Source organism: Diplotaxodon limnothrissa, linkage group LG23 (assembly GCF_057381915.1).
Source record: "Diplotaxodon limnothrissa isolate DT_005_m linkage group LG23, D_limnothrissa_male_GT1.1, whole genome shotgun sequence".
Lineage (NCBI taxonomy): Eukaryota > Metazoa > Chordata > Actinopteri > Cichliformes > Cichlidae > Diplotaxodon > Diplotaxodon limnothrissa.
In genome coordinates, this window is record NC_140617.1 from 5,812,391 (window position 1) to 5,830,585 (window position 18,195).

General features: G+C 40.3%; 1 protein-coding gene across 1 annotated transcript in view; it reads left to right on the top strand.

The window, feature by feature from the left end:
* The window catches only part of ncanb (neurocan b), a 140,506-nt gene that overhangs the window by 34,816 nt on the left and 87,495 nt on the right, over positions 1-18,195 (top strand). Inside the window, exon 9 of the mRNA XM_085347851.1 lies at positions 4,290-5,489. Within this exon, the coding sequence (XP_085203977.1) occupies positions 4,290-5,489 (1,200 nt within the window). The remainder of the gene's footprint in view (positions 1-4,289; positions 5,490-18,195) is intronic.

Consider the following 18,195-nt stretch of genomic DNA (forward strand, 5'->3'; position numbering starts at 1 on the left):
TGATGGGAATTATGAATGCAGAGAAGTACCATCAGATTTTGATCCACCATACAATACCATCTTTAAAGTATTTGATTAGTAAATAAGTTAATTGATTAGGTCAGTGCATACAAGCATACCTGGATGGAAAAAGACAATGGAACACTATCAGTCATGGATTGGCCTCCCCAGAGCAACACTCCCGAAGCAACGTTGCCTCATCTTGACAAAGAAAAGAACAAAAAGGTAGCCAACATCCAAAGAAGAGCTTTGAGTGTCCTTCAGGAAGAATGGAGAACTATTCCTGAAGAATAGTAAAAGGAATTACAAGAAAACTGTCTAAGAGAGTTCAGGCTGTGTTAAAAAATAAATATGGTGTTACCAAATACTGACTTTAAAGCTCATCAAAATTGTACACATCAACTGTTTTGCCTTATATAGTGTATTCTACTATAATACTAAATTAGAGCACATCAGAAAGAGGTAAACAAGCAAGGCTAAAAAGAAAGTGTACTACAACCTTGGGTTGATGGAAGCAGGAAGCTTTTCTTTAATGGCTGCCACAAATAACACATCCATGGCGCCAGCTAAATAGGAAAGATCCAAAGTAAGACAAACATTCACACCAGCAGCCAAAAGAATGATTCAATAAAGGTGCAAGGCTTTTCTCACCTAGCGATTGCTGGCTTTATTAATATAAATACTCACTGCTGTGCTACCTGAAATCCCATAGCAACCCAATCCCAAGGTATTAATGAAAATCCATCCTTTAGTCCGCATGCATTATTCACAACCTTATCCAATTAACATGGAGGCTGGGCTGCAATGCCGTTCACTCTAACCACCATCCATGTCTCTGCCAATTAGGCCCCAGCTCTTTGAAGGTAGGCAGTAATGATCACTACAGTGTGGGTGAGCAACACACGAGGAGCGTGAGTATAGGAGGGAAGAAGCAAACAAAGGGAAAGATGGAGGAAGGACTGTGAGGTGTAGTTTTTTTTTTCTTTAATGTTGCTGTGATGGAAAACTGCCCAGCTGATGTCTAGTAGAACCAATGAACTAAATTAGCTGTTGTTGTGCATCAAGGGCTCAACACTTGATAGCGATTAACATTGCTGTTTTGTCTCTTTGATTGAGGGGAGGAAAACATTTGTTAAGATGGGAATTTATATAATGATCACATTTATTTCAGATGCTTAAAAATTCTTTGCATCAAGAGCATTCAGTTAAATTATTTGCCAAGAAAATATGAGTATTTTGAACATTTTAATAAACTGAAACAGCATGTTAACAAATTATATTCAGGTCAAGAATCACAGCTGAGGAAATATTTGCCAGCTTCATACCAGTCTCAGAAGACAGTGAGGTCTTCACACTGACACTCAGTGTGGCTGCTCCTGACATGATTCACCTGGCCATGCAATAACTTTGCCTCAGTCTTTTTTTATTAGATGCCATATCTGTAGATGGAATGAGCTGGCATTAGTACCATCTTCTGTCTCGCGCGCCTTCTCTTTCTATCATTGTCAGTCTCCTCGCTCGCAATTTAATATCATGTCTGCCTGACCTGCAGGGATTCTTTCAGCCCGTTTACTCCACTAAAGTGGAGTCAACACAGCAGAACCACTCAGTGGAAGCACACAATTACTGTCTGAATGAGGTTCATTATAAGTTTATTTTGCAGCATTTTTGCTCTGAGTTCTGGCCATTTCCACCAAGCCCTCCACCAGCAGATTTACAGCAGCTGAGCTGAACTCTAACCATGCTCTAAATAGCGCCATGAAATCACCCAAACCTATGCCTAATTGTCTCATTTTATTTATTACATGGTTCATTACATAGATGATCAAACCAGATTAATGTGTTTAATTATTCTCACTTCCATCAGTGTGTGTAGTAAAAGTATGTAATTAGCTATTTGGATTATTAATAGGACAATTACACCAGGCTACATGGCTCTTATGGAAATGAACCTCAGGCTCGTAAACCTCACTTAGGCATACGGCAACAGCGAACCTTCTGAATAATTTACATACACTTTAATATTTTATGCATAGACATATTTGTGCATGTTGTCCATCTTGAGGTAATTTGTTGTGCTGTATTGCTATACTTTTCTGGCACGTTAACCGAACTGAGGGTAGCCAAACTGGGCTGAATGATTATAAAGGTGGGATCACTAACTAGACCTCTCAGTAATGTGACTGCACCACTCTCCTAAAAAAAATCCCCACGAACATCATCCATGAGTTACACATGCAGACAGAATGAATTATTGATGGTGTAGACAGAGTCTGGTTTAAAGCTGTAAGCTGATAACATACAGTGGAACATTTCATCTAAATAAACAGATCGAGATGGAGCTTGTTGTGGAGCCAGTCATTTGCTTATCGTGCTGCAAGTGCATCTGCATTTTTCCACATGGCTTCTCTCACTACAGGCAACTGTATACCAGCAGGAATTTGTTTTAGGTAAAAGAATCCACAGGGAGTGGAGAAACAGGGACAGAGAAGTGTGAAATTACATTTGAATACATCCTCCCATCCTTTTGGTGTGAGTTTATTCGTGGGCATGTGTGCATATACTCCAGAAGAGGAGGTTCCCATTTTTGTCTACAAACTCCAGCAACTTTAATACCCACACTGATCAGCTCCAGTGGTGCAGAAAAATATCCAAAACATCCAGCTTACAGTAAATGGCAGTTAACTGCTTCTTTTAGTTTGCCAAAATTATCATTTGACTACAGCTTCAAGGAACACACAGAAGAAAAAATTGAACCTACATCTCAGGTACATTGCGTCCGTAGTAAACGTGTAAAAGCACAGTTAAGATTTTAAAGACATTTTAATACACTTTAAGTTGTTGCAGCAGTGCATAAAAATGTAGAAAATATAGTTTTATGGAAATAATAGAAAAAGATGGCATGGCTAAACTACAATTGTTCTCTGCAGGTGATTGTGTTACAAACCAAGACTAAGAAGAGTAAATTCTACTCGAGAATGCAGCTTTGAGGGAAATGGGCTCCATAGGCAATAAACACATCTGAGAGAACTCTAGATTGTTTACTTTGTTTGATCTTGGTTGATATAATTCATTCTGAAATAATGTGTTTAAATTATTAACAGCTTTAGTTTATTACATGATAAATATGATGAACAAAAACTGTACTTTCCAAGCTCAATTGGAAAGCGCAGTGTTGGATATTTCTGTGCTCCGGTCAAGCACGAGGAACATTTTGCTGTTCTTTTTTTTTGCATCCTGATAGATAAGTGTGAATGAAATCAGTTTGAAGCCATAGCCACTCAGCCTGATTGGTCAAGTAACCAAGAATTATTCTTTGTTTATTTAACTTCTTATAAAAAACCCCCAAAAAAACAGGGATATTACTGATGGAGATTATGGAATTGTTGCTTGTGTAATCAGGAATCAAATGGTGAAGAAAGGCATAAAAGGAATGACTTCATGGCATTTCAATCTACATTGTTTCATGGTGAACTCCCTCTTCATTATTTACATGCATTTTCACACACTTGATTATTTTTACACATTTGGACCTGATTATTTGAGTGTTTCTCTCACCAAGACTTAGCTAAGACTGGCTGGCTGTGCAAGCCCTTTCTGACTTCTGTTTCCCTACTGGCAGGCTGACAGCCACTGTATCTAAAATCCTCCATTGGATAGATTCCAACTCCACTGTCTTGTGTTGCATCTAATGATGCTATTCTTTGCTTTTAAAGTTCACTGTTGGTCTCTAACCAAACGCTGTGCAGTGCAGAACAAGGACCACTGTTCTTAACTGCTCTCCAAGGGCACAAGGTTGCTCATGGCTCTGTGGTTTATTTGCCGTAAAGTAGAGCAACTTTTATTTGCAGAGTTGCATCGTTTATGTCGTGTTATTTATTCGTTCTTGATCAGTGAGTGGGTGAGTGGTTGCACAAACCAGTGAACCTACCTCATTCTTCAATATCCACCCTTTCCATTACCGCAAATTGAATCCAATTCCAGTTCGGTTGGGAAAAAAGCAGAATTCTATTATTTCATAACTGCGTACAATGTGTGTGCAGGAATAAAGGAAATATGCAAATACTATGAATGAAATCAGATACAGTTAACACACAGCATTTCCAGCTCAGAGCACTGGCCACAGCAAATCTGTGTTCTTGCTGTTATCATTCATTTTTTAACTATGTTCCCTGAACAGTCTCCATGGGGTTGATGTAGTCTGTGCTTGAGTTTTAAATTGCTAATTCTAGATAACGTCCCCTGATGCTTTGCTTAATTAGTCTGTTCTGTCTCTGTATTTTCTATAGAAATCCCTGAATCGGATCCCACTGAGAGCTCACCATCCAGTGAACATGTCAACTTCTCCAGTCTTCAGGGTCTCAGGCGACACCCTACCTTTGTTCCTGCTCCCAGCTCCCAGTTTCAGTGGGCCATCAAATCAATGCGCATTCCCAAACTAGGCCTTCCTAAAAATGTGGGCTATGTGGGTAAAAAACCCACCTGGGAGCCAATGGAAGCTAAAGCAGGACCCATTGAGATGATGACCCTGCCTACCTTCCTTCGACAGGACTACACAGATAATTATTCAGGTGAAGGCAAAGAGCAGGATACAGAGAATGTCAATACTCCAACTGCCAGAAGCGCATCAGGAGAGGAGAAAGTGATAGAGGGTAGTGGAGAAGGGAGCAACGTGGCGGATGGATTTGGAGTGAAAGACAACAATTTGGACAGCAGTGGCATCAAAGTGATTACTGAGTCGAAATCTTCACTCAGCCACAGTGATTTTGCCACTGTGACTGAGCGCACAACTCTGTCCCACTGGCAGCTGGTGGAACAGCCCACCACCCCACCTCAGGTCTCCCAGGAAACAGAGTCAGCAGAGGAGGCTAGGGGCGAGATCTTCTACATTCACAGGCCTACTGACAAGCTCTCATCTACCTCCTCACACAGCGGGGAAGTTAGTTCAAACTCCGGATTCACCCCAGTTTATAGAAAAGACAGTAAAGATACAAGCACTGATGAGGTGATGATTACTGCACATGAGGCTTTGATAGAGATGCTGACAACTTCTGAAATGACGACGGCAGAGCTTCTGGGCAGAGATGCACAGACAGTGGATCCTGCTACCACAGCAGCCACTATAGAAAATAGATCTTATACAGAGGAGCCATCTATTTCCATTTCATGGGCTCAGGAAGACAAGGAGAAAGCTACAAGTTTCCCCAACATGCAGGGCCTCTCATCGACTCCCTCACCCGAAGGAGCATCCACAACCACTTCTGGAGTCATTCACTTGACTACTGCCGTATCAGACATCAAGGTTGCTGCTACAGAAATGGAATCCAGATCTGCCGTTTCTGAGTCTTTTGTTGTGGGAAGCCATTGGACGCCATTCAAGGGCTTAAAGTCAGAGGAACATAAAACCCCGCCAACAACAGAAGATACTGGTACAAAGAATCCTTTTGGCATTCTTGTACCCAGCTGGGAATTTGGGCTCATCCCATCAGGTAGGTTAGCTTCATGTTGTTCCCAGTGAATTAACTGTCATTATTGTCTTCATCATTGTGATTGTCTAATCAGCAGAGATTTATTTAATTATGTATGCAGATTAGTTGGAGACAAAAGCATCAGTACCCTCCACCTTAAAACTAACTCAGATATAAAACATATGCTCCCAACTTGGTCTGTCTGTCACTTGTTGTTTCATTCTACATCCTGTTTCTGTCTCCTGCTTTGACATATATCATGCATTCTTAATCCAGCCTCGTTTGCCCTTTGTGCCTTCACATTTACTTTCATTCCTTGTCCCACCCTCCCACACTGGTATGGAGACAACTTTAGACAGAGAAGTAGTGCAGTGAAGTGAGACCAGCTAGGTCTTAGTGAAGTAATTAGCGGGTCACAGTGAGTGCAATTAGGTGAGCTGGGAAGAGGCAGAGATCCTAGTCCCCAACAAATCAATGTAGACACAAACTACAAGATGGAACTCGTAATAGACTGTGGTCTCTTCTTCTGTCTCATTTTCTTTTGTGTTCATGTTTATTTGACTCAGTCTTCCATTTTTGGCTCAACTATGTTTTCTTATACACTCACAATAATTGCAATGTCTGTGCTCTTTGTCTCACGACAATCACATCGATTTCTTTTGATACTTAATGCACCTGCTACTTGTGGCAGAAAACCTCAAAGTAAATGAACACGGAAAATGCTGCATGCTGTATAAGTCTACTCAGGTCTCTGAAATTTGTCTGGTTTTAACAACCAAAATGTGTTTGCTCAATGTTTAATGAATCTATGTGGAAGGATTGCAATATTTATTGCTCCTTAACTAATGCCTTATATTCATCCTCAGATCTGTGCTTCTAGGTTTTGAAAATGCATTTTTAACATCATGATTTGGATTATGAGTCATCCTGCTCAGTAAAGTGCATTTCTTTTTTTTTTCTTTTTTTTTTTCTTTTTTTTTTTTAAATGACATCAGAAACAGCAGTATGCGACATTACGTGATGGCAGAGCTTCAGTTCATCCTTTGTCATTTTTTTTTTTTTTTTTTTTTTTTTTGATAAATAGGACAGGGAGAATGAATGAGAGAAAGAGGAGAGAAAGAAAGAAAACCAAAGGGGAGAAGAGACGGTGAGAAGGGGGGGGAAGAGAGAGAAAAAAAAAAGAACTCCTGGGTCACCTGTATGGAGAAAAAAAAAAAACAAACAAAAAAAACAAACAGAGGAGACAGCAAACAACAAAGAGCAACATAATAATAGAGAAAACAAAGCACCATCACAATAAACTAGCTAGTCATAGATATCAATATTTACTAAATAATAAACGATATTGTGCAGCACGCAAGATAGACAGCGCACAGTGTGCTTTGAGGCAGCAGCCAAGAAAGCTTTAGTCCGCGTCTGTGAATACCCATGTGTGCATACCTGTGTGGATCAGCATGCTTGCATTCCAAAGGTTTCTCCATGTAATGATCTGCTAGGGAGTGTGGGGGGGCCACAGCCCCGTCCTCCAGGGTGTGAAGCGGGTATGGAGGAGATCAAAACTCCAGACATCCAGAGGCCCCCAGAACACAAGAGACCATGGAAGACCATGGATTGCAATATTTATTGCTCCTTAACTAATGCCTTATATTCATCCTCAGATCTGTGCTTCTAGGTTTTGAAAATGCATTTTTAACATCATGATTTGGATTATGAGTCATCCTGCTCAGTAAAGTGCATTTCTAAAAGTTTTATGTCATCACATGGAGTTGGTGCTGTTGGGAATCACATTGCACGTGGCCCACATACTGTACAGTTTTTTATATAGATAGATAGATAGATAGATAGATAGATAGATAGTGTAAATCAATCAATCAATCTATCTAACAGTCAAAAGTTTGGACGCACCTTCTTATTTAATGGTTATTCTTTATATAGGCCAAGGGTTTGCAGCACTGTCAATAAAACAAAGGGTGGCTACTTTGAGGAATCTAAAATATACGCCAATTCCATATCTTGTTTTAAAATATTTGATGTTTTCAGTATGAAGACATTGAGAAGGTGTGTCCAAACTTTTGACTGGTATATGCATTTAAAAATTATTATATATATTAAAATAAAAAGTCTGAATATATCGAATGAAGACATCCCCACAGGAGAAATCAGATTTGGTCGAGTGATGTTTTCTAGTTTACAGGGAGCTGTAAAGCAGGAGATGAGCTTTCATCCGTTTAATAACAACAGGAGTAGGAGATAGATTTTGATTTCAGTCGAATGCACCCCAGCAAACCAATAACGTAGGCTCAACTCTGTCTTGTTTGCTTCAGGTGCATGCAATCAATATATTTCACATTTTATGAATGCTTTCCATGGAGCATGACCATGACCCATTATGCAATCATTTAATTTAGTGAACGTGTAAATCCTGCCAAATTATTTTATTCAGAGAAGGAAAAAACTGTTTATATAAGTGCAGCTCAAGGGCATTTAAAAAAAAATGTAAACACTATATTCTCTGTGTTCAACTGTTTATTACATCAGAAAAAGAAAAGAAAACAGTCAGTAGTAGAGGACATTTTGTCTTTATCATGGTGATATTTGAATGGACTGAGTGGCCCTGCTCTTGTTGAGTGATTAGAAGCATGAGACCACTTCCTCTGTGTGACCTTTTATAGTTGTCAGTTTTTAGTACAGAGGAAATTACAGCAATGGTTGTCTGCCCATTACTTCAGAGAGATAGAGACAGAGAGAAGGGAAAGGGCAGGAGGATGGACAGCCCTGGGAAGTAAGAATAGGGGGCGGGAGGGTTGAGGCAGTGCTTGAGAGAGGTGAGCATGTCCTCCACAATGCTGTGGGTAGGAGAACATAAAGCTCTTTAATCAATGATCAGAGACTACACTAACCATAGTCCTGTGGGCATCCAGAGAGCACATTGTTCCTCCCCATGTTTTCTTTTTCCTCTCCTCCTTTTTCTTTTTTAAATTTATTTTTTTACATGTCTGTGCTTCCTTCCGATCTTCATTCATCGCTGTCTGATCAGGCTCAGCTCCTCTGTGTCCTGTTTGGCTATATATCTCTGTGCTAAGACAATGGTATATAACGAAACACCCAGCTTTTCCAATCCCTTGTTGCTTTGCCCTCCAGCTAAACCCACACAGATGGGTGGACACACACACTCAAACACAAACACATACATAAGGGGGAAAAAGATATGTGAAGAAGCACCAGCATGCACAGCTCACTCTGAAGTAAACCTCTCTAATCCATCCCACATGTCACACCATCATATACAAACACACACACAGGATATGTGCTAATCCCTCTCTGTGAACACTGTGAAAAGTAGAGACATTTATTTTCTTTTTAAAATTTATTTTATCTTAATTTCCATATTGTATAATCCTAAAGACGGCATTTGTTGAAGTTTGCAACTACGAAAAGTTACAAAAATTGATTTCCAATCCAACGTGTCTCAACAAGCATGGAAATTTACCAAATGCTTCGGAGCACTGGCATCCGGCCCTTTAGGGTGATGAAGCGAGGCAGGTGTATACAGTAATATTGGCTGTCTATCCAACCTTTAAATTACCAATGCTGGTCTGATACTCTGGCAAACAGGGAGCAGGATGCCTCTGACTTATAGCCATTTTGACTGAAGCCTTGTCCCAGGCTCTAGATGGATCAGACCTCTGGCAACATCAATAACACGGCAGCCAGCCCTCTACCAAATTAGAGTGTTAAATTTGGAGGAGAAAAGCCAGTAGGTTGAAGTGTGTGCATGTGTGCGTGCGTGTGTATGTGTTTATGGGAGGAGACGGAGATAAATGGAGACAGGGACAGACTGGGGTGGCATATTATGAGTGTGGGTCTGTGGATAGATGTTCAGTTTGTCTGCTGGCTGTTGGAGTCCTTGGATAGGCTGTCTGGAGCAGCAAGAGGGCACATTCTCAATGCTGCATATAGAAGTGTATTGATTTTTCTGCCTCTCGCTCCCTGTGTCTTCCATCTTTTTTTTTTCTTGACTATCCTTCTTTCCCTCTGCCCTACTAGCTTTTCTCATCTCCCTCCTTACCCATCTCCCTGACTTTATGTCTTTTATTACTCTGCTGGTCATTGTTATGACTCTCCCTGGCATAATGTTTTGATAGCCTCTTGAACTCCAACATGATACAACACAAGGCAGTCAATTGCTGTCTAACTATATCTGTCCCCTGTAGGATCCTCTGCCTCAGCAAAATCACTTGTGTTTAAAAAAGAAGTCACCTCACTTTAAATCCATTCATTGCCTAATCAGTCATCCTCCCCTCTACTTTCCATCTCCAAGTTTCTCTTCTTTCTTTTCATGGTGTAATTCCACCATTTTTCCATATCAAACACTCCTGCCGAATCGAATCCAGCGCCACTGGCTGCTGCTTATTAAATGAATGGGCTTTGTGAAAGAGGAGCCTTAAGGGACTTTTGGTTCTATCGTGGTGTGGGATGAAATGGTGTTACATACCGCTCTGTGCTGACTGAGCATAGGCCCTTTGTATCCCGTTAACCAGGGAAATAACAGCACTACCAAAGTGTTGAAAATGAGCTCAGATCAACTATGCTGAGCCTTTTGTGTACATCATTAACTGTTAATGATATTAATGCAGACCAGTCTTAAATCCACTGAATTTCCATCAAATCCTACTGTCAGTTTCTCTGTAAACAGATGTATAACTTTGAGGATATCTCAGTGATTAGTCTCAGGTGAAGTCTACTAAGGAGAGGATGTCATTCTTTGAGGAAATAATCATGCAGGGACCCAAATACAGAAACCACGGAGGCAAAATGGAAATTTACAAAAAATTCACTCCTTTATTTTCAGCACACAAGTATGACTGAACAAAATTTCATTCAATACAAGTCTATTTTTCAAAAACATACACTAAAAGTCCTAATCAAAACAAACAAATGTAGTAGATTATCTTGAGATCACAAATGAATTATATGCAGAAACAGAAGGGCTTTGTGACAGCAACCTGACGAATATGGAGGGAGAAAATGCATACTAAATAAATACACCAGGGAGAAGGGTAAGAAGGTGCAGGTGAATTCAATTAAGACAATAATGAGGATGGGAGACGGAAAAAAAGAAGACAGTAAGATGCAGAAATTAGCATGAAGAACTAACCTACAAAATGATTACTGATTACTACAGCTATAAAAAAAAGTCAGTAATTTGCCCCTCAGGGATAGGAGAGCAGAGACAAACAGAAACAAACAAATCCATTGTTTTACTGACAAACTAGTCTTTTCTTCATTCTTGCTACAGTTACTTGTTATGTTGTCAGTTTGTATTCCCTCAATGATCAGACACAGTGTTACCACCCTAAGATTAGCCTTTAGGTCCGTATCCTCAGGTAAACAAGATGGTCTCAATTTCCAGTCAACTGAAAGATCTCTTACAAGTGTGAATCGATAACCCCTGTTTTACCCCCAAATCACAGTTTACAAGAGAATGTTGGACAGCAGGACAATAAGTACAGCTGGTATCAAAACCTTCTTTCATTTGTTCTTACAGAACAGAGCAAAACTACATCAATACTATCACGCTGTTAGTCATGGCATTAACTCCAGCAAACTATAGACTGGATGGACATGATGGATGTAGCCCTTTTTTAAACTCTATATTGCTCAGCCAGCTATACGTGCAACTTAGGTGCAGTTTGTTTGTTTTTTTAATTATGGTTGGATCTGCCCCTTAATGCATCTCCTCATACTGTGTTTCATTCTTAATCATAGTAAGAATGAAACATTCCATTATGCAAGAACATAATTCATTAATTTGAACTTGGAAGAGTTTTCATTTTTGTTGTTTTGTTCCTTTGAAAATTGATAATATGAAATATACCATAAAGTACATGAGGAATAACATAAACCGAGTACATAAGAAGAAGAGTAAAGATTAAAGAGAGCAATAAAACAAAAGCAGCCTTGATGAAGTACAGAGAGCTCAGTCAAACATGATTAACCTTTCCCAAGTCAAGCTGAGCTTTACTTGCTGAGCAACGTCCAAGAAGTGGGTAAGCACAAGGGCCAGTGATACAAACGCTGTGCCTGGCAAGGTCATCATCTAACATCAACAGCAGTGATATAAAAAACAAATTCTTGCTCCTTTGCAAAGCACTGTTGGTTTTCAATGAATAAACTCAAACCCATCCTGAGTAAATTTCACCAGGGAATTTTTATTTTCATGCTTTTCATGCAATTTTTTATTTTACATCAGCCAAAACGCTCCAGCAAAAATATCTGTTATCAGTGTTCACTGTCTTCTGGGAATGGAGAGCATTCTTTAAACATGTAAAAGTCAATGACATGCCACTTAAGTTGGTAAAGCTAATACTCTGTGAAAATTTTTGGTTTATTATTCTGCAGCAAGCTTGGAAAAGCATAGAAAAGTCTTGAACAGGCGTTTTTATGGCATCATAAAAATGCTTTATTATGTTTGCTGCCACAACAAAACCTGGTGATTATTCAGCCTAGGAGCCCCATCACAGGCAGCTGTATTTTATTTTTTAGATTGTGTGACCCAGAGCTCCCATTATGGCAGATGAATGACTGCATCTCTTGACTGTTCCTGGTAGCAAATCCGCAACAGAATTGATAAACAAGTTTTGTTGTTGTTTTTATGACTATTTTCTCATCTCAAAGCCCTCTAAAGATCAGTTGGGAGGCAGACAAAAGTGTGGCGTTAACTCTAGTAATGCAGTAACAATCGATACTAAACTTCAGTTTTTTGTGTCCCTGGGCACAACATATGTCTTCTAATCATGCATTTGTCTTTTTATTACTCAGCTTTATACTCGCATATGCACAAAGCCCCTTTGTGTGACCATTTGTGGTCTTTTCTCCCATTCAGCTCTCAGTAACTTTGCATTTTTGTATTGCAAGTTTACGATAATTGATCCTAGTCCCATACCAGCCAAAATATGGCAAACATTTGCTCCTGTTGCCTTTATGAATGAGTCACATTCAAACCAGCTGACTCAATGAGGAGTAAAACAACTAAAAGTAAAATCTCACAGCAGATACAGCCATCAGCTGCTTGGTGGAGCATTCAGGCAACCTCATCTCTGCCTGTTTTATGGTACTCATTTTCATTTTGAAGCTGCTCAAAAGAAGATGAATGAAGACCCATCCTGGGTTGTATGTCACCCTATTTAAAAAAAAAAAAACAAGAACAAAAACCAAAGAGCATTTCACTCAGGGATTTTTTTTTCTTACCCAATGAAAAACTGAGTGTTTGTTGTCAGGCACAGACTTTGGGATCCTGCTGGTTTGTAGAGTTTCAGTGAAGCAAAGAACAACATCACCTCTGTGTGCCACCAATTGTGAGGTGATAGGGGCGATGGATGGAGACAGAGAGCTGGACATGGTGCTGTCAGACAGAATAAAATCCTTTATGTGGAGTCATTGTGTGACTGTGCAGAGTAGAAAACACTCACCTGGTTGCATGATATAGGTTACAGTGGAGCATTCAAGTGCCATCAGATTAGATGTCAGGAATCAGCTTCCTTCTGCTGAAAGAGACAGGTAACAGTTCTATCCTCTCCGAGGTCAGAGAAATGAGACAAAATATCAGCTACTTTTATTACAACCAAATGCGGAGCATGTAGGCATTCATTTTATGGTAACAGGTCACTAGGCAGAGCATAAAAACAATGGCTGCCAAACATGATTTGAATACCAGCATCCTTGCGTGTTCCTCTCACGTTTTCGCACTCCATTTGCAGTCAGACACACGCGTGTACACCTGTCAGGATCTCAGCAAGTCACACATGCATGCACTTGCCGTCAAAAATGGAGCTGCCTGCCATCAAGGTTAACAGCGAAATGTATGATTTCGAATTGAGGTATTTTCTAGCTACAGACGAGTGGCAGCAGAGGGGATGAGTGCACTCAGCTGGGGGTTTTGAGTTGCCAAATTGCCTGACTGACTTTGCTCCTTCTCTGTGGTGCTAAAGGCAGAGCAGTGGCAGCGGTGTTTGGCTCCCAGCATCAGTCACAACGCATCATGTAGCAGCCAGCCCACAGCGGGTGCAAGGGCTGAGCGGTCTCTTCATGTAGGGCATGTCAGACACACCCACGGATCTGTCCCAGCGAGAAGGATTCAGAGACGAGGAAAAATTACAAGTCACAAGAGGGGGAAGGTCTCTAAATGGGTAGAGGATATGAAGGTGTAAATTATACAATTTTCTGAGTTTCTGCTGGCAAGCAGCACTCTGGGGTCATCTAAAGTAGTTCTTCTTTGTTGAGTTTTAAATATTTCTACAGGCAAACCCTCCTGCCCACAGCTTGCTTGTAGTAATAGTGCTGCAATGCTGTCAGAACAACTTCCTCGTGGTAACCACAGTGGGATAGAGACATACACACAGGGGAAGATGAGATTCCCTAACCACACACGCGTGTGTGTGTGTGTGTGTGTGTGTGTGTGTGTGTGTGTGTGTGTGTGTGTGTTCCCTTCTATTACCAATTTTCTGACCTAAATCCATTTAGATAGTTGCATTGGGGAGACCTGACTAGATTTCAGGGACAAAAAGCAAGTCCCTAAAGTTTAACTCATTCAATATAAGGTTAGGCAAGAAGTAGTTATCCTTAGGGTTTAGAACCCTGAAACGAATAAAAGTGTAATGTCCTCTAAAGGAATAGAAATAGAACTGCTCGTGTCGCCTTTCCTTTTCATTTAAAGCAAAAAAAAAATGTCGCGTGTCCAAAGTCAGTGAGGGTGTTTCCAAGCATGCTTGGCATATTTGTAGATTTTTGCAGAAAAGATTTGGAAAAAGTAGAATAGAAACTGAAGTATTTTGGAGTTTAATCATTGCCTTCTCAGCCAGTCTCAGCATTAGCCTCATCTCTTTTAAGCATATGTGTCAATCGCAGTGAGGAAATGGCTCATCATTTTCAAGTGTGGAAATAAGCTTCACCAAGCAAGAAAGTATTTTTGTTTTTGATTCAGTTTAACTAGACACAAATGTACACCATCGCACTGTGTTTCCAAGGGAGGTTATTCCTTTTAAAATTTCATTTAAAATTCTAGTGTGTCTCAGTGATGTGCACCTAGTGCTTAGTTCCATGATTTCTAACAATCACAGTTAGAAATGCAGTGTCTTTTAGGTGTGAAATGTTTCTGATCTATACACCCACCAAGAGTTATATCCAACACAGTCCAACACAGGTACAAAAATTAAATATGAATGACTTCAAAGAAACCCTCTCAGAGCAGCACCAGCTTCTTATTGAGAACAGTCTGGGCTTGGGTGAGGTTGGACAGGTAGGTCACCATTAACAGGTCATTGATGTTGGAATTGAGCATGTTCTCAAAGTCCTCAGGTGAGATAGTGGGTACTTTGTTTACCAGATCCATCAGGAAATGGCCCACGCTGTTGTCTGCTGTCACCTTGCCAGACAGCACATCCTCAATGTATGCCAGCACTGTGGTCAACATGTACAAACAGCATTAGATGACATATAACAGAAATATAAATGATAATTGGTTTTACAGCTTATTTGAAACAATGTTTAACAAATCATCAAAAGCATTTTTTCTTGCTAAAACCTCCTTATTATTCTGAAAATGCCGAAACTCACAAAATTCAACCATTTTCCAACCTCTTGCTTCTGATTTGCATGGAACTCCTTTGTAAATCTTTTGCACCACATGTGCTACAAGGGCATAAAAATATCAGAGGAGGACTGTGGATTTCAAGGTCAAAGCATACCATCATGTTCCTTGCACTTCATGTGGCACATTTTGCAGTGCAGCTTACTGAATACTGAAAATATGAAACAGCGTACTGCACTCGTTGCACACTTAATTTGACAGCATATTTTTCATTCACCGTGCATCTTGATGGAATTGTTCAATCACTTCATGTGTAACGCTGCAAATTCTTTAAGTCAAAATATAAATAATTCATAATCATTGGCAGTGTTTAAGCCCCTTTTTAGTTCTGTGGGTATATAAAATGTTATTAGACAGTTAAAAATGGGAGGATGTGGTTGATTCAATATTCTATTTCACAAAGCTCTGAAAATGAAAGCAAAGACAAATTGAAGAGAAGGGGGAAGAAACCCAAAGTGGATCGAATGTGTTTGTGATGATAAGCCAGGATGGATTATTTTGCTGCCACTCTGACAGTCCAGATAATGCAATTTATTTAGCACGATCGGAGACGCTACAAGTGCTGCTCTTGTAACAATGGACCCTCAATTTGTTCGTCAGTCTCGCTTTACAGGGCTGTGGAATTGGGTTGTGTTGAATCCCTGGTATGTTACTCCTCCCTGGTCCTATCCAGGCTGATTCAGTGTGACGCTCGGCCCACAAGGTGCTCACTAAGAGTGCATCGGCTGCTTTCTGCTGTCTCGGGCTGCTGGTGCTGTAGCTAATCGCAAGTGTCATGCTTTTTCATATTTTGTGTTGTTGTGTGTGCGCGCTTGTGTGTGTGTGTGTATGTGTTTGCTTGGAGAAAAAAAAATTAAATATAGTTAAAAAGAGATGAAGTTGAAAGTGGAAAGTTTTATTTAAATTTGCAATGGACCAAAAGCCAGATTGGGCTAAAGTAGATTTCTAAACTTTCATCAGCTTCAGCTTTTTGTATATATATTTTTTTCTTGTATTGTGAAAGTGCAAGTTTGTTTGAATTAATTGTTTTTTCTGTAACGCATCTGAGCCTGTTTGCTTCTCTTTTTGTTTTGGGTTTGTTTTTGTGTTATATTTTGAAAAAAAAATTGCAATGGACTCTCGGGTTGTCTTGCTATTTACACAAAGAAAAATTGATAAATAACTCTAAATATGCTTTATATCTTAGATTCCTGAGAGTAGCCACCCTTTGCTGGTTTATTGACAGCGCTGCAAACCCTTGGCCTTTTCTCAATGAGCTTCATGATGTAATCACCTGAAATAGTTTCCACTACACAGGTGGGCCCTGTCAGGGTTCATTTGTGGAATTTCTTGAACTCTTAATGGTGTGGGGACCATCAGTTGTGTTGTGCAGAAGTCAGTTTGGTACACAGTTGAGAGCCCTATTTGACAACTGTTAGAATTCATATTGTGGTAAGAACCAATCAGCTAAGTAAAGAGAAACAACAGTCCATCATTGCTGAACTGAAGGTCAGTCAGTGGAGAAAATTACTAAAACTTTGAATGTGTGCCCAGTCACAAAAACCATCAAGTGCTACGATGAAACTGGTTCACATGAGGACTGCCCCAGGAAAGGAAGACCAAGAGTCACCTCTGCTGCTGAGGATAAATTCATCCGAGTCACCAGCCTCAGAAATTGCAAGTTAACAGCACTCAGATTAGAGCCCAGATAAATGCTACGAGTTCCAGTAGAAGACACATCTCTTCATCAAATGTTCAGAGGAGACTGCGCGAATCAGGCCTTTATGGTCAAATAGCTGCTAAGAAACTATGACTAAGGAAAAGCAACAAGCATAAGAGATTTTTTTGGGCCAAGAAACACAAGGAGTGGACATTAGAGCAGTGGAAATCTGTGCTTTGTTCTGATGAGTTCAGATTTGAGATCTTTGGTTCCACCTGCTGTGTCTTTGTGTGACGCAGAAAAGGATGGTCTCTACATGCATGGTTCCCATTGCGAAGCGTAGAGGAGGAGACGTGATGGTGTGGGGGTGCTTTGCTGGTGACACTGATGGGGATCTATTCAAAACTGAAGGCCACAGCATCCTGCAGTGACATCCCATCCGGATTGTATTTAGTTGGACCATCATTAATTTTTCAACAAGACAATGATCCCAAACACACCTCCAGGTTGCGTAAAGGCTGTTTGACCAAGTAAATGAGCCATGGAGTGCTGTCCCTGATGGCCTGTCCTCCACAGTCAGCAGACCTAAACTCAGTCGAGATGGTTTAGGATGAGATGGACCACAGGGGGAAGGCAAAAGAGCCCTCAGTGCTCAGCATCTGTGGGAACTCGTCCTCATGAAGCACATCGAGAGAATGCCAAGAGTGTGCAAAGCAGTAATCAAAGCAAAGCGTGGCTTTAAAAACCATTAAATGAGAAGGTGTGTCCAACCTTTTGACTCGTGTGTGTGTATATATATGGTCTTGTTTTTCATTTTAATTTTTTATTTGGTAATACATCTTATTTGGGCTTTTTTCCTTTATGCGTCTCCACAGCTCTGTCTGTTTTGTGTCACATACACCAGCAGGGTTAACTTACCCCATTGAAATATGACTGAAATTGATCCCCGTACGATTTAAATAAATAATACTTTGGAACAGTTTAATATATTGGCAAGGTAGTAGGAGTCATTTGAGTAATCCAGTGTTGATTGCAACTTTAAGCATTCTTATTAATAATTAATGGAGCACTGTTAATGGTTACTTGTGGAATGGCTGAGCAGTGTGTTTGACATCTAGAACTACAGTTTAGATCCAGTGTTGCTTTCACCCCTTTTCACCTCTGGACACACTCTCTCTCTCACAGACACACAAAGGTGTGTAACGGCAACTAGACAAGGGACATCATATGTGGTCAGATGGACAGAAAAAGCTTCTCCCTCCCCTGCAGTGCTCATAAATCCTATTTTGTCAGACTCAGTGCAGTAATCACATCACTACACCTGCTCCATGAACAACCTTGCCTCTAAGATGTGAACACATTCCCAAAGGGTGCAGGCTTCTGTCTGCAGCTTTTGAAGTACATCAGGTGTTCTGATCATCCAATCAGCTCCTGCGAGA